The sequence below is a fragment of the Herpailurus yagouaroundi genome, unplaced genomic scaffold (genome assembly GCF_014898765.1).
Source record: "Herpailurus yagouaroundi ecotype Mexico unplaced genomic scaffold, PumYag 140, whole genome shotgun sequence".
NCBI lineage: Eukaryota > Metazoa > Chordata > Mammalia > Carnivora > Felidae > Herpailurus > Herpailurus yagouaroundi.
In genome coordinates, this window is record NW_024412395.1 from 16,649,295 (window position 1) to 16,671,598 (window position 22,304).

Genomic DNA, 22,304 nt, shown 5'->3' on the forward strand with positions numbered 1-22,304 from the left:
AAAGATAGTCTGTGCTCAATGACTGAAAGAATATTATTAAAATGTCCATACTACCCAAGCAATCCATAGATTGAATACAATCCCTATTAAAATCCCAATGGTATTTCTCATAGAAATAGGAAATTTAAAGCTAAATAGACAGTGCTGCTATGAACATTGGGGTACAAGTGCCCCTATGCATCAGTACTCCTGTGTCCCTTGGATAAATTCCTAGCAGTGCTATTGCTGGGTGAGAGTGTGATGCTAAGTGAAATAAGCCATACAGAGAAAGACAGATACCATATGGTTTCACTCTTATGTGGATCCTGAGAAACTCAACAGGAACCCATGGGGGAGGGGAAGGAAAAAAAAAAAAAAAAAGAGGTTAGAGTGGGAGAGAGCCAAAGCATAAGAGACTGTTGAGAACTGAGAGCAAACTGAGGGTTGATGGGGGGTGGGAGGGAGGAGAGGGTGGGTGATGGGTATTGAGGAGGGCACCTTTTGGGATGAGCACTGGGTGTTGTATGGAAACCAATTTGACAATAAATTTCATATATAAATAAAAAAAAATAAATAAAGCTAAATAGACAATTTTAAGATTATGATGGAATCACAAATGACCCAGAATAGCCAAAGCAATCTTGAGAAAGAAGAATTATATTACAAAGTTGTAATAATCAAAACAGTATGATATTGATATAAAAACAGACATAGAGATCAATGAAACAGAAGAGTCCAGAAATAAATGCATGAATATTTGGTCAATTAATTTACAACAAAGGAGTAAAAAATATATATGACAGTCTCTTCAATAAATGGTGCTGGAAAAACTGGACAGTCACATGCAAAAGAATGAAACTGGACCACTATCTTAGACCACACATAAAAATCAACTTCAAATGGGGTAAATACTTGAATGAAATACCTGAAATCATAAGAATGCCAGAAGAAAGAATAGGGGTAAGCTCCATAATATTCTTGGCAATAATTTTTTGGATATGACACCAAAAGTAAAGGCAGCAAAGGCAAAAATAAAACAAACAGGATGATATCAAACTAAAAACCTCCTGCAAAGGAAACCACCTACAAAATGAAGAGGAAATACTTGCAAATTATATATCCATTAAAAGATTAATATCCAAAATATATACAGAACTCATAAAACTAAATAACAATCTAATTACAAAATAGGCAGAGAATCTGAATAGGTATTTTTCCAAAGAAGATATAAAGATAGCCAACAGGCACATTAAAAAGTGCTCCAATAATACCAATCATCCAGGAAATACAAATCAAACCACAATGAGATATAACCTTACAATAACACAATAATATTAGAATGACCATTGCACACAAGACCAAAAAAAAAAAAAAAAAAAAAAAAGTGTTGCCAAGGATGTGGAGAAAAGAAAACCCTTGTGCAATATTGGTAGGAATATAAATTGGTGCAGCTACTATGGAAAACAGTATGGAGATTCCTCAAAAATTAAACAAAAGAAGTACCATATGATTCAGCAACTCCATTTCTGGGTATTTATCAAAGGAAATAAAATCAGTCTTGAAGGGCTATCCGTACTCCCATTTCACTGCAGCATTATTTACAACAGCCAAGACATAAAAACAACCTAAGTGTCCAACAACATGAATGGAGAAAGAACTCGGCCATAAAATAAATTAATCTTGCTTCTGCATTTGCAACAATGTGGATGGACCTTGAGAGCATTATGTTAAGTGACATAAGTCAGAGAAAGACAAATGCCATATGATCTTACTTATTTGTGAAATCTTAAACAAAAACAAATTATACATGCAGAGAACAGATTAGTGAATGCCAGAGGTGTGGGGGTTGGGGCATGAAGTGAATGAAGGTGGTAAAAAGGTACAAATTTCCAGTTACAAAATAAGTAGGTCCTGAGAACATAATATATAGCTTGATAACTATAGTTCTAATACTGCTGTATTTTCAAATTTGAAAGTTACTGAGAATAAATCTTCTCATCAAAAAAAGTTCTCATCAAAAAAAAATTAAGTATGAGTAAAAGTTCTCATCAGAAACAAATTAAGTATGGTGATAGACGTTACCTAGACTTTTTTTTTTTTAATGTGCATGGAGGGGCAGAGAGAGGAGAGAGAGAATCTTAAGCAGGTTTCACGCCCAGCACAGCACCCAATGTAGGGCTTGATCTTACCACCATGAGATCATTACCTGAGCCAAAAACAAGAGTTTGATGCTTAACCAACTGAGTCTTCCAGGTGTCCATAGACTTACTGTGGTAATCATTTCACTATGTATACACCTATATCAAATCATGTGTTGTGCTCCTGAAGCTAATATAGTATGTTAATTGTATCCCCCAAAAAGGTAAAAGGAAACACTTAATTTGCCTTGGTCACATCCTAACCCCCTTCTTTGACTACTATTAGATAGAAAATCAGATGTATGACCTACTGGACTATTGCAAACAACAAACTTGTAATTATATCAAAACCAAATCCTGATCCCAAGAAAACTACTAACAAGAACTGATATTCTTAGGGACTATGGCTCCATGTCCATCCTGGCAGTGTCTGAGTATCTACATGCAGGATAAAATGGAATCTTAACAACCAAGTAAATGGACTTTCTTTGTGTCCTTAGTGCCTTGAGATGAGAAATCAAGAATTGATATTTTTCTTTTTCCCAAGTAGAAATTACTCAATGAGATGAAAAGGATCTATACAGAATCTAAGATTTGGCATAATTAGCCCAAGCATTTCAAAAATTGTGTTCAGGAGAATAATAGCATTCTTTGTAAATAATATCTCTGATACAAAACAAAGATAAAAAGTGGCAGAAATGATACCCTTCGAAAACTTTTTTTAACTTAAATTTAAGAAAACAGCAAATATACTTAAGCCATTGTTCATGTCATTTTTGAAATGGTCTCTCTGTGGTAATTTATTGTGCTATAAATATAAATAAAAACATTATTTTTAATGTAAATACATATTTTTTAACTCAAACTCTTATTGTCATTCACAAATAAAATTGTCTTTGTAAGTTTGGAGAAAAAAATATGATTAGAAGGAATCTGGCCTAAAAGTATTAAGTAAACTATCAATTTCTAGTAAATAAAACAATTTACAATAGTGTAAGAATCAACAATCATTAATGAAAAAGTACAACCAGTCCAGGAGTTCATGTAGATTGATAGGGGTATTTGGAATATGGTGAAGGTGACAGCAAAGGTTAGACTGTTTAATAAATGTTGTTGGGAAAGTAATATCAATTTGGGAAAATATGTCTTTTCATCTCTGCCTCACACCAATTTAATTCCACAGAAGATGAAAAGATTTATGGCAAAAAATATATATACTTTCCAAAAGATAAGGATAATGAGTATCTGTACACTTTGGGGGTGAAATAGGTCTTTCTACATATAATAAAATTTAAGATGACATTAAAGTCTTAAGGACAGAATAGATTTTATGCGAACTGAGCCAGTGTTAGGGAGTAGACGCTGAAACAGAATCTCCTGGAATGAAGAAAAACAAGGTCTTAGAGCAGTCTGTGAAAAATAATGAAAAGTAAGTATAAAAACAATAGTGATAGTTATTCCATGAGAGAGTTAAGAGCAAAGGAAACAAGTATGAAATATCTAATTGCTGGAAGAAGGCTCACCCAAATAAATACTTGGGTTAACAGAACAAAAGAGCAGGCAGAATTGATAAAACCTGGTAATGTACATAGGTAACTATTGGCAAGCTCATGATCTTCTTACTTCCACAAATGTATCAACCAGCCATTACAAAGCAGTCTCTCTAGGGGCACCTTGGTGTGTCAGTGGGTTAAGTCTCCAACTTCAGTTCAGGTCATGATCTCACAGTCTGTGAGTTTGAACCCAGCGTTGGGCTCTGTGCTCAGAGCCTGGAGCCTGCTTTGGATTCTGTCTCCTTCTGTTGTGCTTCCCCTCCTCTCTGTCTCTGTCTCTCTCAAAAATAAACATAAAAAAAAAAAAAAAAAGCCATCTCTCTACATACAGTGTGGTACTCTGGATTGAATCCTAGATCACAAAATGGAAATTATTGGAAAAACTGGTGAAATTCTAATAAAATCTGAAGTTTGGTTAATAGCAACATGCCAACAGCAATTTCTTAGTTTTGATAATTATGCCATGGTTCTGTAAGACACTAACATTATAACTCCAGATCAAGGGGATACAGATGTGAAACTTTCTTCTAAGTCCAAAATTATTCAAAAACAATAGGTGAGCTAAAATAATACAATAAGTTTCTCAAAAATGGTGCCTTGAGTACTATCTTAAAATTTCTAAGTAAAGAAATGTATTGCATAAAGTCAAATTTTTAAAAGGGCATGCTTTGCATTAAAGACTTTGATTATAACAAGTTCATTGATGATTTAAAAGAAAGAGCTGACTCATTATATGTTTTTTTTTTTCAAAATACTGACTAAACTTTTCCATACCATTTTCCCTTTCATGTGGAGAAAAATACAGAATACTGTAAATAGTAGCCTTTAAATAAAGTGATGTGGTTGTGATGAACTGCCTTCTGCTTTTGCTGTAGACATGACAAAGTTCTGGGCTTGTAACAGCAACAGTTAAATTTAGAGGATGAATAGAAGTGCCTGACTTGAGGAGCTGTCAGATACTGAAAGAATCAGGACTTCAGAAACAAATGAATCCTACGAGGAAAAAAGCTGAAGCATGTAATTAAGTAGAAAACCAGACTTAAGAGGAGAAAAACCTTTAGAAAAAGGGAAAAGAAACAAAATAAAGGACACTAATGAAAATCAGGGCTTATGGTGTCTCTAAGATTGCGATAAATCATAGAAGGTGGGGGGGGGGGGGAAACAGTGATATGAATAGTAGTAAATCACATCATGTCACTGCATCACACAAAGCCTTCCAATGGCTCCTATCACTCAGACCATCAGCCAGAGAACCCTGGGGACCCTGATGACTTACCATTCTGTCCCCAAACACACCTCTGACTTTATCTTCTACTATTCACTCTCTCCCTCACTCCTCTCCAGATAGTCTGTCTCCATGTTCTTCCTCGGGCACCCCAAGTCTTTGCACCTGTTCATCTCCCAACATAAAATGATCCTCCCCCAGAGAGTACCATTATTCACTCCTTTGTCTCCTTCAAGTTTTGCTCAATTACTAACTTTTCAGTAGTAACTAACTTCACTACTATGAAACTTTATTTAAAATAGTGATTTCCTAGAACTCCCAATCTTTCCTACCCTCATCTTATTTTCTCATAGCTGCTTCCACCATCTATCACTCTAAAAACATTCAATGTCTGTCTCCACAAACCCTAGAATGTAAGCTCTCAGATTTTTGGCTGTTTTTTTTTTTTTTTTCCACTGATGTTTCCCCAGTGCCTAGAACAGTGCTGGGCACATAATAAGTGCTCGATAAATATGTGTTCAATCAGTCAACACATAAGTGTGATTTTTCTTTTTAATTTTTTTTTTTATTTTTAATGTTTATTTATTTTTGAGAGAGAGACAGAGAGACAGAGTGCGAGCCGGAGAAGGGCAGAGAGAGAGGGAGACACAGAATCTGAAGCAGGCTCCAGGCTCTGAGCTGTCAGCACAGAGCCTGACGTGGGGCTCGAACCCAAGAACTGTGAGATCATGACCTGAGCCGAAGTCAGGCACTTAACCGACTGAGCCACCCAGGCGCCCCAAGTGTGATTTTTCATTACCGTAATTAAAATATGAGTAATAAAATACTAGAAACATCTCCAACGTTGTTTTCTGAGCAATGAGAGTAATTTTTTTGTCTCCCTGCATTTTCTGGGTATTTTCTACCCAGAACAATTACTTGCACAATATTTCAAAAGGGGCTTTTATCTTTTTAAAGACTAGTGAGTTATCTGCCGGAGATTATTTCAACTGACGTTCATTCACTGGCAATCAGAAAGATACATTCTTCAGAGGCATGTTCTTATGAGCTTAAATAACATTTAGCTATTACCAGGAAAAGCTCCTCATCATAAAAACTTTACATAAACAAATACTCAGTAACATGATCCACTAAGCTAATGGAACCATAAAATCCCAACCTCCTCATTTTGAAGATGAAAAAACAGAGAGCTAGAAAAGTTGTCACTTCTTCCCATTCAGTTAGGACACAGCTGATGACATGTACAACAGGAGCTAGCCTGAAACAAAAGACTGAAACACTGCAGAATGGCCTAGCCCATACACATTTCCCAATACAGTCCAGCCCCAAAGTCCAGACTGGACATTCTCAGTTTACTATTTGACTAAACCTTCACCTTCTGCAGTTTACTTCCTTTTCATTGTGCAAAGATGCTTGTGAGCAGTTGTTTCTTATCATTTGGACACTCAAGATTCTCTTCGCATTAAGATCACCAGAAGAGCAAACAGTTGATCACTTAAGGATTTTAGCACACTCAAAGGCCACTGCACCATTCCAGAATCCACTCAACATTCCGCCTCTTGCTCCAGACCTTTGCCTTCCCTGATAGAAGGGAGAGTCCAGCAGATTTTACAAATTTCTTATTCTTTTCGATTGGCAATCTTGGATTGTCAATTAGCACTCAAAATCCAACAGACACAGACTGCAAGGTCTAAAAATGTACCACTTCTCTTTTTTATAAAAGATAATTCTTGTGCTGAAAAACTGCACCTGTGCCATTGTTTTGTCATAAGTGAGAAAAAAAAAATCTGCTGTTCTAGTTTTTGCTTAGAGGTAGCAACAGCAGGTAATCCACACACGTGCATACTCTGGGTCCCCAGACAGTCATCTCTGATGTTAGAGTGGCACACAGGCAGATACTGTGGCAAAGAGAGTCTATAAAATGAAGTTGCTATGGACCAAAACAACATATTGATTTTTTAGTACAATTCAAAACACAAGGAAACATCAGTTCTCTGAACAGCAAACACTGGAAAAGACAGGGAGAAATATACCACTGTGGCGCACAGAAGGAAAAGGACAGATGATAGTCACATTAGCAAACATCCTAGTGTTCTTTTCGATTGTTTGTTTCTAAGTTCAAAGAACTGAGAGGCTTAAATTATGTCGAACTGTTCTTATCTGAAAACCCAAGATTGCTCATTTGCCAACACTGTGCTCACAGCTGGAAGCCTGGGTCTTCCGGAAATAAAGCCGTATAACACTCTGAATGTTGGAACATCCTCTTCCATGTCCAAATACTTACTTCTTTTTCTCAGTTAATACAGTCTCCCTCCTTCCCCACCCCCGCCCTCCCTCTGTCATTCTCTGTAAATGGCACAACTGTCCAAACTGCATTATGAACACATTATTTACCAATATACCATTAAGTCTGCTGCAAGCAAATATTTTTCTTAGATAGCCTTAATGCCACAAAATGCCTTTCAAGCCAGAAATCTCTGGCAGGGAGGTTGAGAATCAGGAGAAAGCAACCAGCACTTACCATGGCCCCCTCACTTCTTCTTTGGGCAACTTCTCGCTGCAGTCGGGCCACGGCCAACTTCTCCCTGGAGAAACAAAAGCACATGGTTAGTTGACTATTCTTCTCAGGGTAGAGGTACACTGGCATGGCTTTGAAACATTCTTTTGAGGTCTCCAGAGGAACTCCTTCCTCGGTTTAGCTCACTTCCTTAACTAAACTTTCTATAAATATTTGAAGTAGTTCGTGCATTGTTTTCATTGAGTGTCATGACAGATTTTTTGTCTTGGATTTTATAAAAGCCAAATAAATGTTGAATGCTGCGTAAAAGCTTCCCTTTAAGTTCATTAACATATGTAATTTGTAAATAAATTTTCCATGGCTAAAACATTTCAGTTGTCCTTTCTGTATCAACTTTGCTTGTATATAATTATTTTTATTTCTTTTGTTGCTTTAAGCAGATCGTGAATTTTATTGTTTTTATTTATTTAGTTTTTAAATTTTGCTTATTTTTGAGAGAGAGAGACAGAGAGACAGAGAGAGAGGGAGAAGGGCAGAGAAAGGGAGACAGAGAATCCAAAGCAGGCTCCAGGCTCTGATCTGTCAGCACAGAGCCCAACGCGGGGCTCAAACCCACGAACCGTGAGATCATGACCTGAGCTGAAGTCAGACATTTAACCGACTGAGCCACTCAGGCACCCCTGATTGTGAATTTTAAAAGGCAAACAGATATAAATCTGTATCATTCTTGAAATAATAATAGAAAATCCTTTACAGACTTGCTACATCAATGTACCATGCTGAGTATTTTACCTGATCTTACATGAGTTTGACAACAATCTGATAATAGGCTTTATTATCCCAATTTATGTATTTGGAAACTGAGACTCAGACATGCTAAGTAACATACCAAGCTCCCAGCTGGTATGTAGCAGTATTAGGATCAAACTTCAGTTTAGTTTTGTTTTTTTTTTTTTTATTTCACAAATCCTAAATAAAAATTTTGCTTATCATTGTTCAGAGCCTAGAAAATTTGTAAAATTTAAAAACCTTTTAGCATTCTTTATTTTACAGTGGGGTTTATCTAGTACCTGATTTCATTTACAAAAAAAAATAAATACTCACTAAAATTTTAAGAATTCTTTGTAAGGAATTTTGGATAGCTTTTCAATTCTTAAAAAAATAAAAAATAAATTAATAATAATAAATTTTTAAAAAGCAGTATATAGACAAGGTAGGGACAAGTGAACATTCTAGTAATCTTCCAATCTTAATTTTAGCAAGGATTTTCCCTGAAATCCTTCTACTGCTATCAAGATGTGAAAACACTTGTGTGATATTTCATCCCTCAATCTTCCCCCTACACAGGATCACAGGACCAGCAATTTGCAAACAGCAAAAACAGCAAGGGAACAACTGGATACCCAGCTGAGTGAGAGAACGACTCCTGTCCTAACCGCTTGGGTCTTTGAAGTGCCAACAAGGCATGTGCTTTACTCTGGTTACAGTTGAGTACATTTTTTAGTAGGGATAGTTCTATTTGAATTAGTGCCTACAGAGACAGATTACAAGGAATAAAACTAGAATCAGGAGACTCCTGAGGGGACAAAGTTTTGGGAGCCTGGGGCAGGACCCATGCATAGGTCCTATGAGAGAGGGCAACGAAGTCAAGAGGACGAAGCCCAGAAGAGATTAAGTTATGCTCCTCTCTTTGGGAGGCAAGCAAGGCAGAGATTATACATGTGTTCTCTGACCCAAGTCCTAATGATCAGATGAAAAGAACAAAGAACTGAAAAAGAAAAATATGACTGACTCCTGGTTTAATATGAAAAATAAACACATGGTAAATATAAAGACAAGGAAACTGGAGAAGAACATACCCTATACTCTAGGATTGAGCAATTCCACCCTGGGATATAAACCCAACAGAAATGCATATGTATGTTCAGTAAAAGACATGTACTAGCATGTTCATAAATGCGTTATTTGTTATCACCTTAAGTTCAAAATGCATACCCCATTAACAATAGAATGGATAAACTACAACATAATTATATATGGGGATACCAGAAAGTACTGAGAAGGCTAACCACAATACCATATGGAATACCACAAGCATATGAAAGAAATAAACACAGAAAAGTATACAGTTTATGATTCCATTTATATAAAGTCCAAAGATAGGCCAATTAGGCCAGAAAAATAAAAGATGTGAATGTCAAAAAACGAAAAGGTAAAAAACCGTCTCTAGTCACAGATGACAGTTTTCTAAGTAGAAAATACTATAGAATTTTCAAAACAACCTAACAACTAGTAAGTGAATTTGGCAAAGTCACAGGATAAAAGCGAATACACAAAAATCAATTGTGTTTTTACATACTAGCATCAAACAAGTGGAACATTTACTTTAAAAATTTCATTTATGGGGCACCTGGGTGGCTCAATCAGTTGAGTATCCAACTCTTGATTTCAGCTCAGGTCATGATCTCACAGTTCATGAGACTGAGCCCCTAGTCAGGTTCTGTGCTGCAGTGCAGAGCCTGCTTGGGATTCTCTCTCTCCCTCTCTCTCTGTCTTTCCCCTGCTCATGCCATCTCTCAAAATAAATGAATAAATATTTTTAAAAACTATTTGTACTAGGGTCAAAACAAAATACTTAGGGAATAAATCTACTAAAGGTTTGTCATACTACTACAGTGAAAACTATAAAAATAAACTCAGAACAATTAAAGGAGACCACACACACACACACACACACACTCACACACTCTGCAGATCCAGATCTCTTGAAAGGGTCTTGGAAACACTCAGCATCCCAGGACCATGCATCAAGAGCGTAATCTAAAATATATAGAATTAGAAATGGAAGAACGGTTTGGAAAATTTCCTGGAAAATTTTCCAATCCTTATTCCTCATTGCTGAATCTTCAGCGAAAGATTTAATATATATAACAGCATGTTAATTTTCTACAAGAGCAGTTTAGCATAAAGAAGTCATTCTTAGAAACAGAGCAAGAGTCTAGCTTAGCACAATCATCCTACTAAATGACGAAAGAGCTCTCACACAGTTTAAAGGTTAGGAACATCACTGTTTTATTCTTAAAAGAATTTGCTTTTATAACACTATTAGGAATTGTCACACAGTATAGGTGCATGTCAAATCTTATAAAATTCCATTTGTAAGAAAAATTTAGTGGTTTAGCCATTACATAGTTTTTAAAAAGGAAAATATTAATACACCATGAATTTTATACTCTGCCCATATAGTATATTTTTAGTCATTTAATAAACAGTGAGTGAATCAATGTGAAAGGCTCATGTTTGAAGTAGCAGCATGTTAGCCATTCAATTCAATGAAACAGCAAAATATGTAGAACCTGGAAACATCAGCTTAGGCCTGACCTACCACCACGTGAATACAGATGCCCCGATTTCCAACAGGCATATGGAAATGCATGATGCAAACATGGAGAATCTCAATGTAGTCTGAGTCACAGAAAAGACCATCCCCATCCTGAGCCCTGCAAGCTAGTCCTCTTTACTTAAAAGTTGTAAAATTGGGTAAGTCTAGTTACTTGGGAGAGACCCCGATTCAAAGTCGTTAGGTAGTGAGTGAGCAGAATTCTCAGGAACAGCAAATACAACTGTCTCTTTAAGACCATACTCTGTAACTGGTTTAAATCATTGATTCAGGAAATGCAATACACATAATGTCATGGAGCATGAATCTCTAAGGCTTGCAAGTAACAGCTCAGGGTTTTCTATGATGTAGGTGGACGAGAACAGTGCCATCTAGGTCCCACTATAGCAAAGCACCCCCATTTTGACCTATTTAATGTAGTAAGTTTATGAACCCTATATCCTTTTAAAATAGTGTCAAGGTAGGGGCGCCTGGGTGGCGCAGTCGGTTAAGCGTCCCACTTCAGCCAGGTCACGATCTCGCGGTCCGTGAGTTCGAGCCCCGCGTCAGGCTCTGGGCTGATGGCTCAGAGCCTGGAGCCTGTTTCCGATTCTGTGTCTCCCTCTCTCTCTGCCCCTCCCCGTTCATGCTCTGTCTCTCTCTGTCCCAAAAATAAATAAAAAACGTTGAAAAAAAAATTAAAAAAAAAAATAGTGTCAAGGCCACAAAACAAACAAACAATGATTACTTTCTTGAGGTTCAGAACTTTCTATCTCCCAAATCTTTCATATCTTTGGTATTTCATGTATTGGCAGGGTTTTTGTTTTTAGTAGGGATTATATTTTATTTTCATATGAAGGAGCTTTCATTCTTTATAAAATTTAAGGAAGTGATAGAGTCATTGATGGGTGAAAGCATCTATGGTGAAATTCTCAGCATTTCTATATGTTCACATTTCCGGGCTCAAATTATCAACTTAGTCAAAGTATTAAAAATAAATGGGTCTGCCTTTTTACAGCCATCTCATTTGCCCTTGGGTTCAGCAGTCCCTTGGCAAACCATATCTTTAAACCCCCAAGGTCCCAATATACGTGTGAAACCAAATGGGACCAGCATCTTTTTCATGCAAATTCAGCGTTCTTAAAAACAGCTTTGTTTAAAAAATAAAGAAAGAATCCTTGACTTGCATGCTACCCAAGGCATATTAAACACAGTCACATACACATACACTCTTGCTCCTATTTGAGGACCTTAGCTCATCTGCTGGAAACAGACAACTGTGCTTTTGCAATGCATTGCTGTTTTGTTTTGTGTTTGTAGCAAAGCCAGTAGCTCATTATGAAGGGGGTATTGACTTTATGATTGCAAAACAAATGCCCAGGGATATTTTTATTGAGAGCTGTGGATTCTTCTTTACAGAATAGGGATAAAAGAAGGATATAAAGAATATACACACAATGAAACAAAAGAGACCACAAGCACTTCTCTTTCAGATAAATGCAAAGAGAATTTTTCTCTCCAAAAAAGATGAAACAGAACTATTTCACTTATTCCATTTTTTACCCAAAAGGTGAATTAGTACCAGGTTTCTGAAGTCTGTCAGTATAGCCCCAGATAATTTTAACTAAAGATAATAATGGCAACAGCAAAATTATTTATGTGAACCTTGGAACTTCACAATACTACTAATACGAATGCAATTTAAGTCCATGGGAAGACGGTCCTCCATGAAGACAACAGGATGGTGGCATTTGTAAAATCCAGGAAAGACCTGCAAGGTCTGCATGGTTGGAAACACAGCAGCTTGCAAAGAATATATTCGGTTTGTGATGTGTGGAGACGGCAAACTGAAGGGCACTGCTGAGCCATCTGTTGCATGAGTGCCGAAGACAGGACTGTCTGGAGACAAATCAATGTTCTATTGCGACTCTAAAGGCAGCCCAGCACCCACCCTGAATGGGTGAGAATGAAACCAGTGAGCAGCCCCTGCTCTCCACTAGGCAGATGGGAACCCCCTGAGGATGCCCTGAAGGAAGAGCAGCACCAGCACACAGCCTAAGTGTGAAGAATTACGTCTACTCATTGTCAGTCTTAATGCCCCAAACTACTCCATACAAACAGTGCATTTGAAAGGTACAGATCTAAAGGCACATCAAGGCAGCTGTCAGTGTATTAGATACTCTGTGTTTTGATGAAGCTGCCAGACAATTTGTGTCATCTCTACTTGACTTTCCTAGAAAAATAAAGAGTAACAAGAAATAAAATATAATCAGAAATTATAATAAACTATAACAAAAGCAGATATAAGGAATAAAGGATAGACGTGCTCATATATGTATTTAAAAAGAAAAAAATTCTTTGGCATCTTATAAACCCAAAGACATTGTGGTATTTAAAGAAGCCTGTAATAGCTCCCAAAATATCCTAACTTCATGTTAGTTCTGGTTCTTAGGTTAAGTTCCTACTTTCCACAGTATTTCAAATTATTTATTTTTTAAAGTTTATTTATTTTGCAAGAGAGACAGAGACAGAGAGAGTGCACGTGCATGCACATGAGAGGAAGAGGGCAGAGAGAGAGAGAGAAAGAGAGAGAGAAGGAACCGAGCAGGTTCCATGCTGTTAGCATAGAGACTGACGAGGGGTAAGATCATGACCTGAGCCACAATCAAGAGTTGGAGACTTAACCAAGTGAGCCACCCAGGCACCCCTCAAATTATTTAAATATATAAACAGTTATGTATGATATGATATACATACCAATCTCTTAATTTATTCAGAATATTCTGCTATGTGACCATATAATCCAATGATGATGAAAATTCTGATTAATTCAGCAAATAATGTGAATTCGCTCTCTGCTTGGCACAGTTGTAGGTCCCGGGAAATATAGTCCACTTTCAGAGAGCTCAGGGTCTAATAGACAGCACACCAAAGCACACCAGTGTCACGAGAATGTAATAAACACAACAGAAGAACAATATATTCAAAGCTGGATTTTAACACTAAAGTGAGGTGATAATTTTATCAAAAGATTGAAATTGAACCTCCTTTACATGGGAAGGCACATTCTACTATTTCTAAAATCAAGTTGTTTTTTAAAGTTCATACTTTTCAGCAACAAGTCACATAGAGAAAGCAGGTTTTTTCCCACAAATATTTTAACTATTAAGAATCTCTGTAACATGTTTGGGCTGCTATTCCCTAAATGCCTCAAGGCATTTTAATGCAATGGTATTAGACTTTAGTGCCCCTTTGGGTCATGGTTTTATACAGGTCACTTCTTTCAGAGACACGTGACTGACTTACTCTTCCTCTTCTGTTCCAAAGCATTGTACCACCATATCCCCAATTTAAAAAGGCAACAGTAATAGCTAACATTAGTGAATAATTACTATGTAAAGCACTACCCTCAGTACTTTACATGAAACATTTAAAGTCAAACAATGCTATGACATAGGTATAATTAACATCTCTGGGATATAAAGCAATAATTCTCAAAATTTTTGGATTCAGAGCCTCTTTACACTTTTGAAAACAATTACCAGGGACTCCAAAGAGCTTTTGTTTCTGTAGATTGTATCTATCAACATTTACCATATTCCATTTTAAAATGAGACCTTGAAAATACATATTAATTTATTTGAAAGAATAATAATTCCATCACAGGTTAATTTAAACAACACTTAACTACGAATATAACAAAACTTAGTAAGAGTGGTACTATTTTATTCATTTGCAAATGTCTTTACGATCTGGCTAACAAAAATTACATCTGAATTCTCCTATCTCCTTCTACATTCAGAATGTTGCAATGACACACGATGAGTAGCCTCTGGCAAAACAGTAAGTATATGCCCACAACAGAAGGACCATGAAAAAAGGAAAATAACGTTTTAGTATTCTTATAAAATTCGTCTTGACTTCTAGATCCCTGAAAAGGTCATAGGGCCCTTGCAGCCCTGTGGTTCACAATTTGAGCACTATTGATGTACCTTCCATGAGGAAACTGAGGTTCAAATAGGCTGAAAAACATGCCCATCAAGCCACTGTTCTTAAATTTAAATGCCATCGTGCATGTTTTTCCAAAGCTGCCAAATAGCAGTGAATATATACTCAGTTAAAATCTCACTTGTTAGAACTTGTGCCTCTGTATCTACTTTCACCTGTTACCATTATCTCTACTGCTAGAGAAGTAGTCACAAATAATGCAAGAAAATTTTGCAGTCTTTAAGGATGAAACACATTTCCAAACCATTTTTATGCCAATCAACATGAAAACCACTAACAGAACTTTTCTGGAATGCATTGAATTCCAAGTACTATGAACCTCCATTTCTGGCAGAATAGAATAAAAATGCTAATCAAACCCCCAATATAAACCTACGCTCAGGCAAGAATTCTGTTTCAAATAATACCCCCTCCCCCACGCCTGGCATTTTTCCCTACAAAGATACCACCAAATGCCTAAAAGGAATTAGAAAGATGATTACTGTCATTTATACCTTGGGGCAGAGAGCCACACTTAAAATCTTGGGGAAAGGTTTCAATTAATCATCAACCTTCCCCATTTGTGAGCATGCCCTAAGAACAAGAGCATGGTAGTGACCTAGTATGTCTGTAAGGAGAGCAGGTCAGCTCCCCCAGGAGGCCTAGGACCATTCTCTGCACACAGAAGCGTCCTGGGGAGTAACCCGCATCAGAGGCATGACAATGCCGAGTGCCAGGTGTGCCTGTCTGCAGGCAGATGGGGAGACCGGTGGCAGCCGTCCCTGCATAACAGTTAAATTAATTAGCCTTTCCAAAGCAGATCATTTAATTACTCATCCACTCAGATATTCAAGGCGAAAAAAACTTCAAGAAACTTCTAGAGATACAACACAGAGGAAACAAACTTCTTTATGCACTTTTTCCAATATATAATGTCCACGTTGGCCCCAAAACTTTGAAACACAAAAATTTACACTTTTATTACCGACTTTAAGGGATTTTATTAGCATCCACAATGTATAAAAGTCAGTAAGTTGAGTGTATGTTCTAAATTGGTGACCTTCATAAAATTTTGTGCAGTAATTACTAACAGGGAGCTGGACAGAGCATGGCCAACATGCACACCCCACTGACTCTGAGAGAGAGCAGCTTAATAACGTTATGCTGTGCTGATTAAGGAATTCCCCTCTCTTCCCCCAAAAATAATTAACACAGACACTTTAAAAAAATTTTTTTTTCAACGTTTTTATTTATTTATGGGACAGACAGAGACAGAGCATGAACGGGGGAGGGGCAGAGAGAGAGGGAGACACAGAATCGGAAACAGGCTCCAGGCTCTGAGCCATCAGCCCAGAGCCCAACGCGGGGCTCGAACTCCCGGACCGCGAGATCGTGACCTGGCTGAAGTCGGACGCTTAACCGACTGCGCCACCCAGGCGCCCCATCACAGACACTTTTTAAAGAGGTGTGCTGGAATACAGAGATCATCAGTAAAAACAAACCCTAATTTTAGCTACCTGCCTTTCTGAAGGCACATGGTCCTTCATCCACATGGTCCTCCTTATCCAGCTTTCTGGAGCTTCTACAATTTGTTTTTTCAAAGTTTCTAGTATTCCAAATACTGCACCATGTAAGTGTTCTTGAAACCATTCTTCCCTGAATGTTCCTCCATTCACAAAAATGAGGTCTCAAACCAAACATTCATTTTCATTTACAGATTCATGGATTCATCTAGAGAGTCACTCCTGCTGCCTATAGCAATCACCTGCCTACCTTTTTTTTCTCCCCAACTGTGCTCTAAGACCCAGAGAACTGGGACTTTACAGTCTTCCTGTGTCCAAGGAACACACATACCTGTCAATGAATCAAGGATCACGCTTCAGAGCAAAGATGGCCTCACTGACTTGAGACAAGATCACAGGCTGCCTCCACCCATATACAGATACCAGAGGTTGGTCCCATGCCCAGAGCTTAATGAAGTGTGCCAATGTAACCACACAAGTACCTGCAATCCCTACCGCTATCATCACATATGAAGCATTCTGCACATTTTAGATGTACCAAATAATATTGTTAATAAATAAATACACCTATGAAAGAATGAACTTGTATTTCTGGGTTTTCTCCTTTTTACTTTTATTTGGAACTGTGAGTCTTCACTAGAATAATACACATTAATTGTTATTAAATGTTAATTACAACATTTTTGATACAAAGGGGCTCTACTGATTTATTTAATGCAATACTGAGTTAAAGAAACTCCATTATCTTCTCCTCTCTTTGTTGGGGCACAGTGAAATCCCAAAGCTCCCCTACCTAATGTGTTTCTGAAATACCTATTAGAGCAAAAACCTATCCTTCCACCAAGTTTAAATGGGAATTTCTAGTCTTAACTTTTGCAGTAACTTATTTATTGAGCAGAAAGTCAGTTCAGGGACCTCAAAAATCATTTCCTCGAGATACAGCTTTTATGAACCATTGAAGAGCCACTTGACTCCTTAAACTTAATTTTCACTTCTGAGAAACCTAGATACTAGACTGAGGATTCCTTATATTTCCATGTTTTTTTAAAGAAACTTGGAATTCCCCATGTTTTCATGCATTTCCCCCATATTCCTTACCTTAATATTAAAATTCCACTAATAAGACACGATTCTAGCTGTGTATTATGTCTGGCAATTAAGAAAAACTTGGTAAACAACAGAATTGTATTAATAATGTTTGATTTTCTTCTATCAATTTTGGTAACATTCAAAAGTGATGGGCTGTATGTAGTTTCCTACATAAAGGGAATTCTAAGGAAAAGAAAACACGTACTAGCCATCTCCTAGGGAGCATTCCATACTGTTGATGTGCCTAACAACGGCCCTTATGTGACAATTAATTTTGTTTCCATGGCTTTCAATTATCAGTGGCCCTGAAATTACATTCTGTCTCCATTTTCATGAAGGTCCTAAGATACTACCTGTGACTAGACTTAAGGCATCTGTCTAGACTCAGAATAATAAAGCTTACAGGTTCTTAAGAGGCAAAAAGGTAATGCAGGAAGCCCTGGTGGACTATGATACAGCCTAGTTTATACCTAAAACCTCCTTCCGTCATTTTTGGGATGAGTTACACACACAAGGTGAATGCTGTTCAACAAAAGGGTGGCTTTTATGATAGACTGGTAATGCCATCAATTCATTCCACCAATATTATGCCACCTCCTATGTTGGAGGCACTTTGGTAGGCTCAGTAGAAGATATAATGATGAGGAGGCTTAATTGTTGCCATCAAAGAGCATTCTGTGTCTACATACCGTGTTACAGGTCCCCCAAAACTCCTCTATAGAGGTCCTGACTCCCAGTAACTCAGAATGTAACCTTATTTGGAGGTAGACAAATTAACATAAAGTCATTAGAGAGGACCCTAATCCAGTATAACTGGGGTCCTTAAAGGGACAGATTTGAAGATAGACACACAGGAAGAATGCTATGTGTGATGGAGGCAGAGAATGGGATGATGATGTGTCTATAAGCCAATGGATGCCAAAGATTGCCAGCAAGCCACCAGAAGCTCAGAGAGAGGACTGGACAGATTCTCCCCTATGGACCTCAGAAGGAAGCAACCCTGTGACACTTTGATCTTAGACTTCTAGCCCCCAGGACTATGAGATGATACATTTCTGTTGTTTAAGTTCCCCAATCTGCACTACTTTGTTAAGGCAGCCCTAGCAAAAAAATAAAATAAAATATATCAACCACATATGTTTGAACACAATGCATCTCTCTATATACAAGCATACACAAAATTCAGTAAAATGTAATGGTGCTCCAAGCAAGGAGTAATATATTTTCAGCAGGACTGTTTACTTCTGATCAAAAAAGAAATGGAAGTCTTTATAGAGGAAGTGGTAGTCACATTTCACACAAGTTAAAAGCCATAAAAAGTCACAAGCCAAACATAGGAATTTATGACTATAAAACTATAAACTATTGACCGCAAAGCTGTTTTTTTTTTTTAATCTAAGGAGCTCATTTCTTTTACATGCCATTTCTCAAGCGAGTTCAAGACAACTATATGAAGGGTTTCTTTTTTAAGTTTATTTATTTGTTTTGAGAGAGACAGAGTGTGCAAGCAGAGGAGAGGAAGAGAGAGGGGGACAGAGGATCCAAAGCAGGCTCTGTGGTTAAAGCTTAACCTACTGAGCCACCCAGGTGGCCTTCCCTATATGAAGGATTTAAATGGCACACTTCATACCTGAACTTCCACAGGTATGCATTCTCTTAAACAGAAAAGAGTTTTAGTAATATCATCTTCCTATTCTTTTTACTCCCTCTTCTGTGATTTCCAGTATAAGATAAGGTGCTGTCTCAATGCTCCATTACAAGAATATTGACTTGGTTGGCTTTCTAGACCAGGGATGGTTTGCAAATACACTAGCTCACTCTCTGGCTGCCGTCCCCATTTCATGAGTATGCACTGGTCACTTGCAGGTGACTGAGAGTTAGGAGACCTTTGGACCTGGAACTGGTCTGTCTAGAGACAAAACCATAACCAGGCCCTCTTCAGCTCAGGTCTCTACCCAACCAAACCATTATCAAACTTTAGGAGAACTATAAATTGCCTGACTTTCATAAACCATTCAACTTAATAATCTTCCCCAAAGCGTTCAGTATTTTTTGATGCTTTGATCATTTGCCAAATCATTTTTATGAGTCCGTAATCTAGCAGAACCAAGATCACCTACTTTCCTTTCAGAATCCTTTTCCCTGTTGAGCTTTGTAACCTGATTAGATTCTTCTTTTCTAATCTTTTCATATGGATGGTATGAATTTGATTTCTCCTGACTGCAAGAAACAGAAACAAACTCCAGAAAGAATAAGAAAGATGAAGCATTTTATTGAGAAGATTATGGTATTTCAGTAGCAACTGAATGGCCAAACTCTATGAAGGGCAAGAATGAGGGCACCTCCAAGGGAATCTGCAGCAAGAAGTCAAACACCTTCTCATTAGATGTTCCCATGAATCCCTGGCTCAGCTCTGGGGACTTGTGGCTTCCATTTCCCATCTCTTTCACATTTTAAACTCCCTGGAATAAAATCCTGATTGGCATAGCTTGCATGAGGCATACACTCTGGATTGATGAGCTTTTGGCCTGGGGTCAGAGTCATATAGCACTATCTTAGACATCTTCTGGCCCATTATGGACTCAGGACTGTTCTCAGAGAAGTAAACAAGTCTTAGTGTCTACCACATGGTTTGGTCATCTGCACTTCATATATGTCTTGTCTTTTTTTTGGAAAAAGCTTTCTACATATTTCCTAATTAAAACTTACTTGGACCTGTAGCAAAAATAAATAATCAGATATCTTTCAGATATCTTGTATTTTTTAATGTAATAATTTTTATATTCATTCCAACTAAGCTAACTCCATTTGAGATTTTCTGTTAAAACACCTAGGTGGAATTGAGCCTAGATGTTGCTTTCTTCATATTGTCTTGGCCCCACCCACTATCACCATGACTTAAAAATTTATATTGAGCTCACTCCTCATTTGTTTCTTCTAGAATACAGAAATAGCCATTTGTGTATATATTGCTTTCTGGATATTGTCCTATAGTCTCCACTTTCAGCATGACTTAATTTATATTGAGCACACTGCTAGAAGTGTTATCAACTATCAAGCATGTACATGTTCACATAACATGTATAATATCAGAACTAGAGAGTACAATTTTAGGAGACACAACAAACCAGGAGATACCTTCCTACTCTAATTGCTATCCTTCACACCATTAACAGCAAGACTGTTCAAATTACCAACAAAAAGATTTTAAAAGACTCAGACAGTGTAAAGGGATGTCAGTGTAGAAAATCTAGAAGATAAAAGAGAAACTCTTATCTCCCAATATTCTTTGTAAATAAATAATCTAATGGTGGCCAAATATGTGTAATACTCAATTAGTGTCTGAGCTGACCAGTAGCTAAAAATCAACAAAAAAAGTAAAAAAATTGGAAACTTTAGAGGGAAGAAGGAAGAATAGAGATAAGAGAATAAAGCTGAATGTCTAAGAGATGAAAAATGAATGGCGACCAATCTGTGAAATAATTTAATATATGTTACACCAGGTAAGACCGTAATGGGGAGGAAGAATACTCTCAGATACAGGACCATCTAGGATACTCTCAACAGAGATAAAAGTCTTTTAGAAAACAGGAAAGCAACTGGTATGCAAACAAAACCAGATGTTTTTGAAGAATAATAATAGCACAACTACCGGGCAGAAAAATTCTGTCAAAATGGGTTACTGTAAACTTTGTTTATATGCAAAGAAACCTAAGCATTTATAATTACCATGTTTTATTGATATAGTAAGAGAAAAATTTTTAAATGAAGGCATCTTCTGATTCTTAAAACAAGAGAGGGGAAAAGCAAGTGGTAAGTGGTTCAAAGAGACAATAAAAAGCCACTTTCTCAAGGATGATAGACACCCACTATTCCTGAAGGCAGATGATGGTTAAAGTGGTGAGCACTATTCTTTGCACGCATTTTGGTTACTTTTAAGCTAAAGGAGAATATGAGTAATGATGACAATAATACTTTCACAGTGATATAATCCAAGCACTTTCCAGATGGTTATTAACTCATTTAATCTTCACCCTAACCACAAGGGGGGCACTGTTATCTCCAGTTCACACATAATGAAAATAAGGCACAGAAAGATTAGGTATCTTCCCCATGATCACAAAGCTCGTAATTGATGATGTCAGGATGTGGACACAGGACCTCTTGCCTCCAAAGTCCCCTTCTTCACCTTACTTCTATGCTGTCCATGTGATTCTAGCCAGACTTAGAATTTTCAAATTGCATGTAGTCGTTCAGAATGTGGACACTAAAAAAAAATCTTCATGTATTTCATAAGAAGCTCTCAAATCCTATCTTAATTCCCCTTGGCACACAGGGAACTAAAGAAGCAGAATAGAGTTGTGGTTCACAGAACAGACTCGAGCCAGGCTGCATGGGCTCTGAATCCCTTGTCTCCCACTTACCCATTCGATGACCTAGGGAAATTTACTTACCCTTTCTGTTACAGAGCATCATTATTTACAACCATGCACTGCCCCTTTTCTATAGGAGGATCTGACTTCCCTACCCCATTGGTATCAGCTTTGGTCATAGAAATGTATGTGGAAAAAATGTGTAATTTTTAGGAAGCAACTAGGCAAGAGCCAGGACAAGGAGTACCATGTTCTCTTCTCTCATTATGATCAGCAGTGTTAGACAAAGAGGATGGCCTGCGCCCTGAAGTGAGGTTGCCTCACAGAAGAGCCAAAGACGCATCTCAGACATGTAGAAGAGTAAGAAATATGCCATCATTGTAACTCATTAGGATTCAGGGGCTGTTTGTTACTAAGACCCAACTGCCTCTCTTCACTCATACGTTCTCTGTTCCTCAATGCCCTAGCTGTTTCTAGGACTGTTGCAAGGATTAATGGAATTATTTTTATGAAGTATGTAGAACAGTGGCACATGAAGTG

At 37.5% G+C, this 22,304-nt stretch overlaps 1 protein-coding gene across 8 annotated transcripts in view; it reads right to left on the reverse strand.

Moving 5' to 3' along the window:
* The window catches only part of NCKAP5 (NCK associated protein 5), a 983,894-nt gene that overhangs the window by 525,183 nt on the left and 436,407 nt on the right, over positions 1 to 22,304 (reverse strand). For all 8 annotated transcript variants that reach the window (XM_040474891.1, XM_040474892.1, XM_040474890.1 and 5 more), the window contains one exon: positions 7,417 to 7,480. In XM_040474891.1, the coding sequence (XP_040330825.1) occupies positions 7,417 to 7,480 (64 nt within the window). The remainder of the gene's footprint in view (positions 1 to 7,416; positions 7,481 to 22,304) is intronic.